The following is a 16,770-nucleotide window of genomic DNA, read 5'->3' on the forward strand; positions in this document are numbered from 1 at the left end:
TTTAGCTGTTGTATATCCTGGGCTCATACATTTGAGAGTTTGGACCTTAGAATCTGAATCTTGTTCTGTGAATAACTTTTATTAAATTTTACCTCCATTTTTGTCTAAATGTCACGAGCAATTGAATGATACCTTGTTGGTTCAGATCAGATCCGTTGTGTAATTTTAGAGGAACATAGGAAGTGTGGAAGTGAGAGCCAGTGTGGTGTAGTGGCTAAGGTGTTGGACTGGGAGTCAGGAGATCTGGGTTCTAGTCCCCACTTGGCCATGGAAACCCACTGGGTGACTTTGGGCCAGTCACAGACCCTCAGCCCAACCTAACTCACAGGGTTGCTGTTGTGAGGACAAAATGGAGAGGATGTATGCCGCCTTGGATTTCCTTGGAGGAAAAAAGGTGGGATATAAATGTAATAATTAATAATAATAAGTAACTGAGTCAGGCCATTGGTCCATCCAACCCAGTAATGTCAACACTGACTGGAAGCAACTCTGTGGAGTTTCAGGTAGGAGTTTTTCCAGCTCTACTTGGAGATGTGCGGGTCCTTCTCCATACAAAAAATGGCGTCTACGCTGAACCACAGCTGCTCCCTATTGGAAGCCATGGAGGAAATAAAGGAATCTGAGGCACAGCTAGGATTCAAAGCTAGGATCTCCTATTTTCTAGACAGGTGCTTTAACCAGCTAAGCCTCAGCACCAAAGTTGAAGTAGAGCCTGGAGATGAAAGCAGAGATGACACTTGGTTTTGTGGTTCTGTGGTGAAATTCAGGAACCTAGTATTAATTTCACCCAAGCTACAAATGGGACAATTATGATTAATGTTTAACCATCAACCTTTTCACATGTTCACAGAATACATGGAGCAAAGAGCAGGATTTGGGTCTCCAGTCCCCAGCCCTGACTTGCATGCCTTCACACAGCCAGGCAGTGGTGTGAAACGTGCAGCCGATGTTGGAAGTGGTGCCATTAGGCAGTGGAGGCTGGTGGCTGTGATGTCAGTGGGGTGGTGAATCTGCTTCTGGTTTCAGTCAGTACTTCACGGAGCAGACAACTGCAAAAACCTTGTTAAAAATAAGCCCTGAGGAAGGACGCATTGCGTCCGAAATGCGTAAGCACTTGGCACGTTCATTAAACTTTTTGACAAATAATGTTTTGCAGAAGATCTCCTTGGTTCCGCCCCCGCCTTTGGCTTGTTTTTCACTCCCTCATGGGGTTTTCCTTCTTTTTCCACACCCACTGACATTGATGGCCTCCACTGCCATCAGGGTAGGACTTGGGGGGCAGATATCAAGGGCCCCACCGAGCAAAATGAGCAAAAGGGTCCGCAGACACAACAGGACTGGCATACCACATTTTGAAGCCTCCCTCATAAGACCATTAAGTTCAGAGTCTAAAATTACCCAGCTTCACCACTTGGTGAAGCCCACTGTAGTGTGTGTGTGCGTGTGTGTATTTTCTCTGGCTACCAACCACGATGATTCATTTTGCCTCCAAGGCAGGGACACTTGCTGAGCTTCCAGCACAGCACTGGAATCTAGGCAGGCTCCCCTATGTTGCCTAGGCGACTGGCAATGCTTGCGCTCGCCAGCAACACTGTGCCAGGAGCTAGTCAAGCATCCCTGTGTTACCTAGGCAACTGGGCAATGCTTGCTCTCCTCTGGCAAGGATGAGCATTGCAGTTTCCTAGGCAACGTGAAGGGACAGTCATTCTTTGGGATGGGCGAATCATTCAGTTTCGCTTTCTCCCACATCCTTTTTTTTTTAAAAAAATAATGTTCATTGTCCTGAAAACATAAAGAAATCTGCAAATTTCGGTCAATTGTTATAAAAAACAAACTGAAATGAAATTCTCTCCTATCTTCATTGTCCACATTCCAGTATGCACTTGCCTGCCAGACAGCTGTTAACAATGTGGAGCCTGTGAGAAAAAATAGTAGAAACCCTGTTTAAGTACTAATGTGGTTGAATACCCAGGGACATAAACCCATACTTTGCAATTTTTAAAATTTTCTTTTATCAAATTGAGCTGAAACCAAATTCTCATCACTCACTTCACTCTTTTCCTCTGCTGAGGTGCCAGGCTGCAGCACAACCAGAGGAGAGAGGTACATGTCCCTGTGTTGCCTAGACAATGTGGGGATGCTCTTCCCCTCTTTCTCAACACAGTGGCCTCAGCTAGACCTACAGGTCTAGCGCGATGGAGGGGTGAGGATTTCGCTATATTTTTATCACGAGATCTCACCCTGTGTTTACATGTGGCATGTGACGACCTTAGAGGGAGAGGACGTCACGCCCACCATTTTGTTTTTGTTGTTAAAGAACAGGAGCACACGAACGGTCCTGCGCAAAAGGTGAGTTTTTTAAAATTTTAAATTAATTTCCCCGCTCCCCCACCCCACCCTTGATGGGCACAGAGCTCCTCTGTGAGGAACTGGGACAAACTGCAATGCCCGCACATTCTGTGGTCTCGGGATCAGCCCAAAACCATGGAAAAAGTGGGCTCGAAGGGGAGGGTGGGTTCCCGGGGCAAGGGAGGATCATTCCTCCCTGGTCTCGGGATCCCCTGTGCATCATGTGGATGCACAGGGACAATCTCGGGGATGGCCCCGGGATTTTGCCCCATCTCGCTATGGCCAATAGGTCAAGTTCACCCAGCTGTGAAGTTGGAGAGACACTCTAAGTGCGGCCAGAAACCCTTGTCATAAGTGCTCATAGGGATGTGCGGATGAGCAAAATGCAACCTCATGAAAGTTCTCTAAATTCTATCTTGAAGCTCATTCTGACTTAAGTCTGTATCAGGTTGAGAGCTTTGTTTTTTTTTCTTTTGGCATGAAAATCAATGCATATTTTCATGTATGCAAGAAATCTGTGTATCTTTGAAATGAACATATTCTTCTCCCATTGATTCAAGCGTATTTGTGCACATTTTTCAAATATATGAATGCTGTTGATTACTTTTTTTGCGGTGGTCTGCAAATCACAATGCAAGCTCGGAAATGTGCAGACTTTGACAGCAGATTGTGCCTGTGTTGAGGTTTTTAGGCTGCAATCCTCTACACACTTACCAGGGGAGTAATTCTAATTGAATTCAGTGGGACTTACTTCCACGTAGACATACAGAGATAAGCTTGTGCTGTTCATGTTCTAATGTTTTAGTATGGTGATTTACATTGTCATTTATGAAGAACTGTTAAAGGATTATTTATGTATCAGTAGGATATGAGCCACCTTGATCAGGCATACAAATCTTGAAATAAATTATTACAAAAGCTTTTAGTTTTTCCTTATATTTGTTGATACTAAATTTTCAGTGCCTAATATGAATATATCTAGTCATCTTTGTGAGATCCATTCAATTTACTTCATTATGTGTTGTCCTAGTAAAGTGGTTACAGAGGATTGGGCTGAGAGTTATGAGAAATCCAAGTTCAAAACCCTGGATAGCCATAAGGCTTACAAAATTGTCCCTCTATCTCTTATTTATTTATTAAATTTATATACTGCCCCATAGCCGAAGCTCTCTGGGCGGTTTACAAAAGTTAAAAACAGTGAACATTAAAAAAGCATACAAAATTTTAAACCATCAAAAATATAAAAACAACAGTATCCATTTAAACAACAACAGTTCTGGGGTCCATTAGAAAACAAACAAACTTAGCATATGTTGTTAAATGCTGTTAAATGCCTGGGAGAAGAGAAAAGTCTTGACCTGGCGCCGAAAAGATAACAATGTTGGCGCCAGGCAAGCCTCAACGGGGAGATCATTCCATAATTGGGGGCCACCACTGAAAAGACCCTCTCCCTTGTTGCTTCCCTCGGAGGTGGCACTCGGAGGAGGACCTTAGATATTGAGCACAGTGTACGGGTAGGTTCTTGTTGGGAGAGGCGTTCCGTCAGGTATTGTGGTCCCAAGCCATGGATCGGCATTCCCCAACCTGATGCCTTCTGGATGTTCTGGACTGTAACTTTCATCACACCCAACCAGCATGCCCCCATACTGCCTGGGGATGATGGGAGTTGTAGTCTAACACATCTGGAGGGCATCAGGTTGGGGAAGGCTGTCTTAGAAGCCTTCCTGCTCTCCTTGAAGGAAAGACGAAATGCCAACATACAAATGAAATACATGGCAAGATTATGATTGCCTGTAGTTTAAAATTTTATTTTACTAGTACTCTTTTCAACCTGTGGCCTTGTATTTCAGAGGTTTACAACGCCACAGATCTATGTTGATTTTTCTTTTTTAAATCTTCTCTTTCTTTGCGATGGTCAAGGAGCGGACCGTTTCTATGACAATATTGAGGATATGATTGGTTACCGGCCGTGGCCCCTGGTTAAATACTGCTGGCTCTTCCTCACACCTGGGGTTTGTCTGGTAGGTACATTCTCTGTTTTGTGTCATCATTTAGTTAATCGAGTGATCTCTGTATTGGAATGAAGAGTTGAAATTTTCATTAGAATTGCTTTAAAGAGCTTCTTGATCTTCTGCAGGAACGTTGCTGAATTTTCTGGCAATGTGGTTTGGAATATAAATTTGGTCCATTCATGAAGCATAATGCCCATATATTGTGAATGTCCCTCCCCTCTTCATTCCCCAGCTCTTCTCTGGTTCAAATTGTAATCTGAGCCACAAAAGAACTCCCACTGTCTTCTGATTACCAGGATCTGGGTGGGAGGAAGTGGTCCTCCTTGTTCTTCTCCCCCCATCTTTCTTCTCCCAAGGCATTGCAAAATTGTTGTTGTTACTTTAAAAAAAATCAAGGATTTATATCCCACTTTTCCAACTCATGAGCTGCTCAAAGCAGCTTACAGTTAAACAGTAAAACAAGGAATATTTTTTGAAATGCCACAGCAGATAAAACAATCCAGAAAATAAAGGTGTACAAAAGGTGTATAAAACATCAGCCAGGTCAAGGGATGGACAAACTTGCCCAGGGTCCTGTTCATGCCTTTCTTCTTCAGGGATGAACTGGCATCCAGGGGTGGGGGGAGGGGCAAACTGGCAAAACCTCACCAAATTCAATCCCCAAACTGGATTCCTCCGACATCCCTAGCTGGGCCATATGGTTGCTGAAACAAAAGGGGTTTGGAATCCCACCAGTGGAGGAACCAAGTAGGCAGTGAGTGCCATAATCTGGGTGTTGTGATGGAGAAGGTCTTCTGCCATATTACCACCAGCTGAGCCACTAATGGAGGTGGTATGTAAATAAAGGCCTCTCTCAATGATTAGAGCAGATAGCAGATTCATGTTGGGAGTCCATTAGGTATCCAAGTTCTAAGCTTGGATAGCATGCAGAACCTCATGCATCGTCCTCAAATGTCCCCTTCCTTTAGCTCCATCCCCTTTCTCCAACCACTAATTGTTTGGTGGTTTCCCTGTTTGTGTATAGTTCTTTCCCCATTCTAAAAGGTTGAAATGCCTTTCCTAAGGCCTAGTTAATGGCAATAAGAGCATTAAGCTAAGATATGCAGGTATTTCTCACCTGAGTCCCTTTGCCTTTGCCCTATCCAGTACTGGAATGGAGCTCATAAAAGTTTCTCCAAAATGTAATTTGACTTTTGTGGTGAAATAGGTTCTGCACCCTCTTCTAAGTCATATAACATCTGGATTTTCACAATGATATACTTCCTTTGGACTATTGTGGGAAAGGAATCTAATGAACTGAAAACTAAGCATTCAATATAAGGCAGAATAGTAGAGCTTTTGCCTTCTGCCCTGATCAGTAGAGCAGCAGTTGCTGCTTGCTACACTTCAATGGATCCAGCCACTGAATTCAGAGCTGGAAAGCCCCAACTCCACTTCCGTATTCAGGTGTGCTTCCTGCAGCCTCATCCAGCTTTTAGCATCCCGTTAGACGAGCAGCCCCAGAGCTAAATCTGAGATGAATTCTGCTCACATTAGTGGATCCTCAGAACTAGGGATGGATGGACTTACCACAGTCCACCCTTTACACCACTCACTGGACCCCATCTGGGTAGTCTGTAGCTGCCTGGTACATAGTACATGGCTGCCCGATCCCTCGGTGAGCCACCATTTTGTGTAAAAATGGCAGCTTGTTCTTTTACATAAAGGTTTTTTTTTTTTTACACAAATGGCATCTGTACAGAACCCATTTATATGAGATTACAGGTGTAAATGGTCCATTTACACCTGTAATCTTGTGTAAATGGTTGCTTTATGGCTGCCATTTGAATAAAAGGCCATTAAAAGAATGAGCTGTCATTTTTACCCAAAATGGCAGCTTGGCAGACCAGTGGGGACCTCTGACATTGTCCAACTCAGTGCACATCAAGTCAGGCAAGTGCCTGAGTCTGGGACCACTCCCAGACTCCACCTCACTCTTGTACTCTACTCACAACCATCTCACTGTGGACTGACATGGTTGGAACTCAGTAGTATTTTTCCTATAGTTGTGCTAAGAGGCTCTGAGTTAAATATATAGTCTCTTTCCCTTCTCATGAATGATCTCTTTGTACATGTTTCTAATGTACCACTTATCCTAGCTGTCATGCTGTCTGCTCTTGTCTTCTTCAGGCAACCTTCCTGTTTTCACTTATTAGATACACACCACTCAGATATAACAACGTGTACGAGTACCCACCATGGGGGATTGCTGTGGGCTGGTTGATGGCACTGTCCTCAATGATCTGCATTCCATTCTACATTGTGTTCAGCCTCCTGAAAACCAAAGGATCATTAAAGCAGGTAAAAGGAAGTGCAGCTTCTCTGAGGACACAGAATCTAGATTGGCTATTGAGTAGAGCTACCCATTGCCTTGTAAGGGATAAAAAAACTGGTTGTTTCAGAAAGGCCTTTGCACATTCTGAGATGTGCAAGGAATACTAACTGGATGAAGGCAAGGTTTGACACAGTGCTAATTCCAGAAGACCTAACCCTTAATTCTGTCTAATTGCAGGAATTCCAAGCATTTCTCTACATATCTAAAAGCATACATAGTTTGGTATGCATCCTGTTCTCTACCAAGAACCTATTGCTAGTATATTGGTAATCTTTGATTGAATTTGGCAGGGCCATTGCTTCCAGGAGATGAACAAAGAGCGCCAAATTGTTTGGGGAATGAAAGACCATAAACAACATTCTAACACACCAAACTATGGTTAAGGAAGCATAACTATAGTTAAAGTAATGTCTGAATTGCAATTAGTTGGCAAACCAGAATTGGAAATCATGGTTTGAAGTCAATCGACAAACCACACTCTGTGCCAACTATGATGTAGTGTTATGTTTGAATTCACAAACCATAGTTATAGCTGTTGCTCCACCTCTAAGGACAGGGGAACTGAGCAGATGAACACAACCAACCAGTCCCAAACTACAGTTTGCCTGTTCATCTAAAAGTTCAAACTTTGCTTTGGTTTCCAAAACTCTGGTTAATACAAACCATAGTTTGGGATGAAGTCTGAATTTTCTCAAGGTTCTCAGATAAACAACCTTTATCATTGTTACTGGCTTATTGAAATCTGCAGCTTATGGAATGACAGACATTTGAGAAGGAGGAATGTGTGTGTCTTGGAGAAGTAATTCAAATGGCGGAGGCAAAAAGCTGGGGAATCTCACAGTAGGACTGAAGAGAATGAACTTTGTAGAGGGTGTCCTTCTCAACACGCCGACCTCCGGGAAGGTGATGTTGTGCCTGCAGGGCCTTGTTTACTGACTAAGGATCCTAACATAATGAGAAATGACAGGCGAGATGTAGGCACTGATTTAATGTCCACCTCAGATGGACAAGTTGTAAGGCAAAGCCCCAGATAGTGAAGAAAAGGAAGGAAGGCCTTCAGCAAAACACACAGGGAAGGCAAAGGGCACAAACAAACTTAAAATACAATGGGAAGGAAGAAGAAGAGAAATGCTGTATTTTAAAATAGAGCCTTTGCAATTTTCAGTTGGGTGTATCCACGACAACATGGAATAGAATGACACATTTTCATCTGTGTGGTGAAAAGGGCACCTACTTGAGGGAGAGCTATGAGATGACTGTGAGGCTGAGGAAATGCGGTTGATTTGACAGGGAGTGAATGGCTTGGGCATGTTTTGACAAGAGACCAACTTCTGAGGAGAGGAGAGGAGAGGAGAGGAGAGGTCAAAAAGGCATTTTGAGGGAAAGAATTGGGCTCTACCTTGATGGTTCCTTCCTTTAACACCTTTGTAGGTTGTGTGAACCGCCCAGAGAGCTCCGGCTATTGGGCGGTATAGAAATGTAATAAATAAATAAATAGGTTGACTGAGTTGAAGTGACCTCAGTGGCACAACACCTCAGATTGTAAAGGAATGAAAGACATATTCAAAGCAGGCTCTAATTTTTTTCCTGTTATTTATTTATTTACCATTATTTTGTTGTTGTTGTTGTTGTTATTATTTATTACATTTGTATATTGCCTCATAGCCGAAGCTCTCTGGGTGGTTTAAATAAGATTACATATTATATTCCACCTCTCCACCAGCAAATGGCACTTAAGGCATCTAACAATAAAATACAAATGAAAATCAAATTTTTAATATGAAATAAAATATTGTCATTTAAAGCTCTTACTGACAGTGACTAAGCCATAGGAGAGGCATTTCAATCTTTTAGGGTGGGTAAAATAACCATACAAACGCTGAGAAACCCCATAAATGACTGGCGGTCAAGGGGAAAGGGGTGGCACCAGGGTAAGGTGGTATGGCTGGGTTCCCCTCTGAAACAAATGATCAGTGTTGTGTTAAGGGGGGGTCAAAAATAAAGTAAGTTCAGAATGAGGGATCAAAAGGCTTGGGAAATGCTGAAACAAGCAAAATAAGTAGATTCTCTCTCAATAGATTGATCTCTCTGCCATGGGCCCCATGAAATATGAACTATACTGAAATTATTAAAAGTCTCTTCCACACAAACATTTGAAGTGGGATGTGGAGGGAGTCTGTCTACCATTTGAATCAATTCCAGAAATGAAGAATAAAAATTGCATGCTTCACAGCAAATAGCAGTTCTATGAATTTCTTCTCATCTTCAAGAAGCTGTGAAAATTAGATTATAAAAACTCTCAGTGTTAACATCTCCATTCCTTGTGGATATATCATTCTGATTTGAGGCCCTCTGCTTACATGCAGAATTCTAGGTTTATTGCATTCAGAAGGCACTTGAAGAAACATCTTCTACATCTAAATAACTACGTAATTAGATCCAGAAAACATTTTGTAAAATAAAAACACATTTACTTGCCTGTAGAATGCCACTAATGAGAGAGAGAAAGAGATGGATATATGTAGTATGTTTGCCACCAGTGACTCTCTCTACAATCTTGAGAGCTAGAGAGAACATGGCTGCTCTGTAAATGGAAAGAACCCACCCCCATTCCCAGTGGTACACCCAGGTACAACCAAGCAGAGAGTGGAGGGAGAAGGGAACGCCCACAGCCAAAAATGGACCAATCGCGAAAGGGCGCTGACATTTCAGTAGCGTGATGACTGACCGGATTGATTTTGGGCAGCAGTGACTGATGGGTTACTAGGGGGAGGCCTGAGAGGGGGAGAGGGGGCAAGGGATGAGTGAGTCAACACACCATTGACTAATAACCAACTCGACACTGATCCTAATCCACACCACGGTTGACTAGTCCCATGTCATGTGGGGAGTACCCTCTAGATAATCAATGGCTGAGTTGATTATTAACCCACCATTGACTACTGTGTTGTGCAAACTGGCCCTTTATCAGGCAAGCAAACAAACAAATAGTTGGGATTCCTGCGAGTTGGGATTCGCAGGAACTCGTCACACATTTTCAGGCTTCATCTTGCTAACACTGGTCTAACCCATTTCTGATTAATCAGCAGCAAAGTACTGAATCTTGAAGTGCAAAGTTTAGTTAAGTTTGCAAAAGTCACAAATTCAGATTCTGACATTTGCTGAGCTATGCAAACACCTACATTCAGTCTGGGAAAGAGAAGTGTGCTAATCATTTAATCTTTGGTTTAAGATGGGTAGTTTCTGTGTAGACGCTCTTGTCATCTGATTGGGCCAAATCTTGAATAATTTAACCAAAGAAGAGATACCTCATGGAGCTTTAATGATTGTACCTATGCTGTCGATGACTCCAGCAATAAAGTATTTCTATATTGGATCACTCTTGCTGAAGTTATTGCTAGGTGCACTTGCTGCTACCTGAAAGCATGGCTGCAAATGACACATTGACGTTCAAATCGTTTATGCCTCAAGCTATTTATCTGTGAAATGGGCATGATTGAACAATTCAGTAGGGATTTATGATAAGAAAATATCATACATAATAACAGAGACCTGCTTGGTGGCCAGGATATGGGTAGTCTGGACTGGATCAGGATTTTTGAAGTAAACAAACATGAGGTTTAGCAGGAATCTGTCCTGAGGCAAGGTTCCTATGCAACAGAAACAGCAGAACTGGAATCTGAAGCTGTGGCCAGAATTGGATTAAAATATATGAACTCAATTCAGTAGGTGCTGCAGAGAGACAGCATGGTTAAGGATCAGAATTTGTGAAATAAACTGAAATCATGTGGAATGAATGGAGCAAATGACAGTAGAAAATGAAAATTGGTTGACATCAGGGAAGATGCTCAATCTCCACATGTAGGTATTGGGTGAATCAATGGACATGGCTGAACCTGATTTCAGTTTCTCATTTTTTCAATCTTAAATTTGGTTCATCTGGAACTTTTGACCATTTCTCCAGTCTTATGTTCAGTTTGTCCCAAACGTTAAGATTTTTTTTTGAAGTTAGTATGAAAATTCTTAAGCATATTTTTTTTTTGCACGCTTCTCCTAATACATATGTTTTGTATGCATTTCTGCATGATGTCCACATCTCTAATATAATGCATATTTTAAAGTTATTCCCCGTAATATATGCATTTTTGGTTGGAAACTCCATTGCAAAATTCGGAGAAGTGTAGATTTCACTGGAAAACTGAGATTCAATTTGCATAGTGGCTCAAAAGTGCGAAATTAGATATGTTAGCAATAAAATCCAAATGGAACTAATTTCTTCCTCATCCCTATGAAGGGAAAGACATCTTTATGGGCCAATGATATCAAAATATACCTGCGGTATAAGGCCAAAGGGCCCATCTGGTCCAACTTCCTGTTTTCACAGGGGCCAGCCAGAGGCCTCCAGGAAGTGAAAAAGCAGGACATGAAGGCAGCAGCCCTCCTGCCTGCTGTTCCTCAGTAAATGGTAGTAAGAGGCCTCTGGTCTCTAAGGGTGGAACATACATTTAGCTAGCATGCCTAACAGGCAGTGGAGGGTGGTGGCTCCGATGTCAGTGGGGCAGTGAATCTGTTCCAGGTTTCAGTCAGAACCACTCGGAATGCTAAAGGAGCTATCAAAGGTGCAAAGTTGAGTTGCTGATTATTACAACACCCATGAAAGCAGCAGTACCATGACTATGCATGCATGAGGCCCTTTGCTATGAAACCTCATGCCACAATCAATTTTAGTCTTTAAGGTGTCACAAGATTCTTTGATGTTTTTCCTAATCCTGAAATTTTACAATCACTCCATCTATCAACCCATCTGTAAGAATTGCTGGTTGGCGTTTGTGTGTTTGTATGTGTACTGCAATAATGCAAACAAAATGTGAACCTGAAGGCAAAGTGGGCCAGAATGCTAAGTTGTTCCCTTCTTTCTCTTTTAGTTGTGCATTCCAATAAGTATGCATTAGGAAGTGGAATGGATTAGCTCTTGCAATGCCTTTGCCCACAGCAATTGATGTGAATTGGTATTGGATGTCAGCTTGTCTATCAGCTTAATTAACAGAGACTCTTGCTTGTCTTTCTGCAGCGGTTACAACAGCTCACTACTGCAGCAGACGACTTGCCCCAGCCAAAGAAGCACCAGATGGTCTTCTCTGGACAGCAGGACATCTCCAAGCAAGGAAGACAGCATCCAAAAAAGGAAGTGCTCATCACGACAGAGAAAGAAACGCACTTTTAAAGCTCAGAGGGAATGACTTCTTTTTACCTTCTGGAAAGGTCCCTCCTTATTTTCCTTCTCTTTACATCTAGGAATGTTGGAGAAGTCTGTTGAAGTGTGGAATTCAAAAAGTTTTCCTAGGCTCTCCCCGCAGACTTCATTTCGCTTCCCACTGCAGCGCCTGACTTGATCTACAGCAAGTTGGGCCAGTTTGCAGATTTTCTGGGAAATTTCTAGGTTTCTGCAATTTGTGCACATTTCGGAGTAATTTGTGCATAATATGTCTGAATTTGCACAAATTATGCTCAATGTGTATGAACTATGCCCGAATTCGCATAATTTGCACAAATTGCTCAGAATTATGCACAAATTGTGGAACCTTCCAAAAAAGAAAAGAACGGTGCAAGAAACTGTGTGGAGTTTGGGGAACATCTGTGGCTCGACTTGCCATGGAATTCTGTCAAGTCAAAAAAAGAACTGGATTTCCCAGCAACGGGCATCTGAGATGAGACAGGCTTACTTAAGATGGCAACATCTCTTGCCATTTGCATGTTCCTAGCAGCTGATTTTATCCACCAGAGCAGGGCCAACACAATTGTTTTTAGAGCTGAGCCTAAATTTCTCAGAAGATGTATTTCTCAGGAAATTTCTCAGATTGGTCTTTTTGTTCCCCACCTAGAAAAAGAAAGCCACTTGGCAGAATTTTCTCTAAATGTTCTCCACCATCTTTTTTGTGTGTGTTGGCTGCCACTCGTCCCCACCACCACCACAACGACATTGTGAAAAATGAAAAATAGCTGCGATGCTGCTGTCAACAGAGTTGCTGATGTTGTCACTTGCACCAGCAGCAGCAGCAGAAAAAATGAACTTCGGAAAAGGAAATGTGTTACTACCGCGGGTAACGGTGAGATCCACCCACACCCCAAGAACTGTTCGAGATTTTTTTCTGCTCCTGGAGAAATTGGATGATTTTTCCTTCGCCACCCCCACCTTTCATCTAAGCACAAATAGAGTGGAGAATTGTAAGAGTCCACTGGTGTTCAGCTCAGGTTATTTTCAGTGGGGACTGGTGTCCCCAATGCTGGTGGGCTGTGATTACATTCTGGATCTTAATCAGAACCTGTGAGAACTTTAAAGGAGTTATCCAAGGTACTACTGCACCATATCCCCCAAATGGGTTCTGACTGGTTCTGACTGACACCAAGAATAGAATCACAGTTGCACTGAAATCAGAGCCACCAGCCTCCACTGATTATGTTTACACCAGTAGAATGGCCATTGTGGAGCTGCAAAATTGTATGGGGAACTCCTTTTAACCAGCAGTGCCAGTGGCTGAACCTTCGGCTATGTACTCTACCACTGAAACATACCCCCTTCTTTTTATTAGAAAAAAATGGGCAGCAAGGTGAGTTCGCCAGAAAAGATTCCGTGAAAGCTGGCCATCTCAAATTTCCATTGACTGGTTCCCCTTCCACCTCCATTCATTGGCAAAACCTTTCAAATTCTTTGCAAACCTAAGTCTTGGAAGCTGTACAAATTAAACAAAGACCCTTTTCAGATGACACAGTGGTTAAGCATTTTGAGCTAAACGTTATGGCTTAGCGTGTCGTGTGAACCATTCTTAACCATGGTTTAAACATGCTCACTAACCATTTGCTGGAAAAAGGGTTAGCGGCCTAACCATGGCTTAGCGTGTTGTCTGAGCAGGGCCAAAATAAGCCAGCTCTGCCAAATTTGCACAATCTAACCTCAGGATGCGTGTTTCTTTGGCAATTTTAGTGGGTTACTTTTTTACTCAGAAAAAAAGTTTACATAGATCTGCTACGTGAAGTTTCTTTTAAAACAACAACAAAAAGTTGCAACAACCCTCTATATGGACTTTAAAATCAGAGCGGATCACTCAACCTCTTCCATTACATGAGGGCCTGAAGGAAAACAAGGTGATGAATTGGATGCAAGATGAGTTTGTCAGAAAAAGAACGTGTCATGGCCACTTAAGATCTTTCTCCCCCTCCCTTTGAGAAGAGACTGGTGCAGAAAAGCTGACAGGATTTCAGCTTGGATATACCTCATTCGATACAGCTCTGTGTGATGTCCTTGGATTGTTGGAAAACTAGAGAAATGCGAATTGAATGGAACCGCCGTAAAATGAAATGCCAAAAACTGTGTTCGCACACGCCGGGACCATGCAGGAAATACCAAAGTTGAAGTCTCACCAGATACTAGCTTAGCATTTGTGACATAAAAGCTTACATACGATTTGTAAGAAGTGGAAACGAAATACATGTCAAGCCAAAATACCAAATATGGTGCTCCCCCCCCCTGTTTTTTTCCTTTTCTTTTGTTTCTTGTGTAACTGTTAACTCCTATTCAAGCACAATTTAACACCCCCTGCCTTCTCCAACCTGGTGCCCTCCAGATGTGTTGGACTACAACTCCCATAATTATGAGAATTATGGCTGGAAATGATGGGAGTTGTAGTCCAACTCATCTGGATGACACCAGGTTGAAGAAGGTTGCAGTACCCTAAACACCAAGAGGGATCTCCTTTTGCACCATTAACATTTTCAGAGTGGGAGCCATGTTACTCTTTTGCAGCAGGAACAACAAAAGAGCTTGTAGATGCAACGAAGAGTCTTGTGGCACTTGTTACTCTTTACGGCACCACAAGACTCTTTTTTTTTCTTTTTCAAGACCATTAATTGAGATCTGCAGATTTACAACGCAGTTCTTTGCCTGTTTACTTAGGAGGGTCCTGCCCCAACCAATGGGACTTACTTCCAAGCAAGACTACATATATATATTAGTCCTTTGACTTAATATCACTTATGAATGTTACTATTCACCCTCATTTTTAATGTAATTTATCCAACTAGAGTTACTAGGTTTGCGGGGTGCTATTTTATGTTCCAGTGAAGCAAGGGCAAGATTCAACAGCCTATTTATTAAAGATTAAGTTTGCAGTCCTATATTCATTTACCTGGGGGTAAGTCAGTGGGTCTTACTTCTGACTAGTCGTGCATAGGATTACATTGTTAATTGCAAAATAATAAAGAGAAGAGAAGAGAAAGGAAGGAGAGCGAAGCATTTTTATACAATTTGTTGTGCTTGCTTTTTATCCACATACAATAACCAAAGATATAGGTGCTTCTGAGGAATAATTACATCAGGCAGTACCCTATTTCCCCCGTCTGCAACAGCTTCCCAAATAGCTTGCAACCTCACAAAGTATCCTGTATCTTTAACAGCCCTAGAGATGTGTGCAACACACTTCCCTTTTGTCTGCTATTTGTTCTCTTTGCTCCAGAAGGTAGAGAGGAGAAGAGTTGACGCGGTTGTGGCAGAAGTAGGATGAAAGCAACGATTGCTGCACATGGAGCTATCCAACATGCGCTGGGCTTCCTTGACAACTCTCCACTGACAGATTGGTTGAACATGATAACATCAGGGTCACTGCTCTCAATAGGTTCATCGCTGCTTACGTATCAGGTCCTGGGCACCACTCCGGAATATATGCAAGGTCACCTCTCCTCTAATGAGCCCCAAGATCAGCTTCTAAGTGGAACAACCTATTAAAGACCAGGTCAGTTGTTCTGGCCAGTTGGCTATTCTAATAATCATGACATTAATACGATGAAAGTCCATGTAGGTATGCAAAGATTGGGCCAGGTGTCCTGTCCCAATAATGGAAGGGCCATTCTTGGGAAGGTAAACTCTTATACCGAGAAGGTTGAGGAGCAGTTAGATGTGGGACCAGGCTTGGCATCAGCACTAAGTGCCCTTGGACAGCTGACTCCTATTTTGGCCCTCTGCACCAAACAGATATGTCTACAAGCTACCATTTTAAATGTCCCACAATGCCTCCGAATCAGGGCATTGTGTCACTTTACAATGGTGGCTCATAGCTGCCTACTTCTGTCACAAAGCAAGCCCATGGCTAGAAGCCCATCAATATGTTATGGGGCCCACCAGAAAGCACTCTGCCTACTTATTATTTGCTATAAAAAGGAAGCAAAAACTTTGATGCATTTACCTGGAAGTAAGTCTCATTGAACATGCATAGGATCTGCTTGAAAATGCAGCAAAGATGTAAGCATCAGAATATTGGGCTGTTGGGTTCTTCTACCAGAGGGAGGAAAAGCCCCAAATTTCAAGGAGACCATAACCCTATTCAGGCATTTGATATCTGTGGGTCCTGAATGTGTGAAGGGGCAAGCAGAAATATATAGGGCTAACCCCATCTTCTCTATGATACTTTGGTTGCTAGTCACACTCCCCAGCCAATCAGCTCAATCTGAGCCCACCCACCCTTTTCTACAAGTGAAGATTTTCTAAAAGTATGGAAACCTTGGCCAATCAGGGTTCCTACCACCATGGAAGAAACCCTACATATGCAGTCCCTTTCAGACTGAGCTAATGAAGGGGAGCATCTGTTGTCATGGTTGTCCCTTTACATGCTCATCCTGAACACTGGAAAAGGGCTCATCAGTAATTCATAAAGCAATCAGATTCTTGTTTACAACTTTTGTACGTACAGATGACGTCTAGTGTGAGATGCCAATTTTGCACTTAAAATATACTCAATAAACACATTTCTTTAATTTCGGTGCAATGTTGTGTTTTGCTTTGGTGTGTGGGGTTTTTTTTGGGGGGGGGGCTTTGATTTTGCTTTCCTATGGCACACAGGAGGTCAGAAACATGTAAGTTCTCACCAACAAAGAAACTGGGAGACACATGAACAAACAGTAGTTAATGGAACAGAATGGAAGAAGTCGAGCAGTCGAGTCATGAACTTGGACACAGCCCATACTTCATTTTAATAGCTAGAGAAA

At 42.5% G+C, this 16,770-nt stretch overlaps 1 protein-coding gene across 2 annotated transcripts in view; it reads left to right on the forward strand.

Annotated features, from left to right (window-relative positions):
* SLC6A12 (solute carrier family 6 member 12) overlaps window positions 1–16,543 on the forward strand; it is a 73,358-nt gene extending 56,815 nt beyond the window's left edge. For both annotated transcript variants that reach the window (XM_063134931.1, XM_063134932.1), the window contains exons 13-15: window positions 4,270–4,370; window positions 6,531–6,701; window positions 11,807–16,543. In XM_063134931.1, coding sequence (XP_062991001.1) covers window positions 4,270–4,370; window positions 6,531–6,701; window positions 11,807–11,959 — 425 coding nt within the window. In that variant the 3' untranslated portion in view covers window positions 11,960–16,543. The remainder of the gene's footprint in view (window positions 1–4,269; window positions 4,371–6,530; window positions 6,702–11,806) is intronic.
* Window positions 16,544–16,770: the final 227 nt, after the last annotated feature.

Source organism: Elgaria multicarinata, chromosome 9 (assembly GCF_023053635.1).
Source record: "Elgaria multicarinata webbii isolate HBS135686 ecotype San Diego chromosome 9, rElgMul1.1.pri, whole genome shotgun sequence".
In the NCBI taxonomy this organism is placed as follows: Eukaryota; Metazoa; Chordata; class Lepidosauria; order Squamata; family Anguidae; genus Elgaria; species Elgaria multicarinata.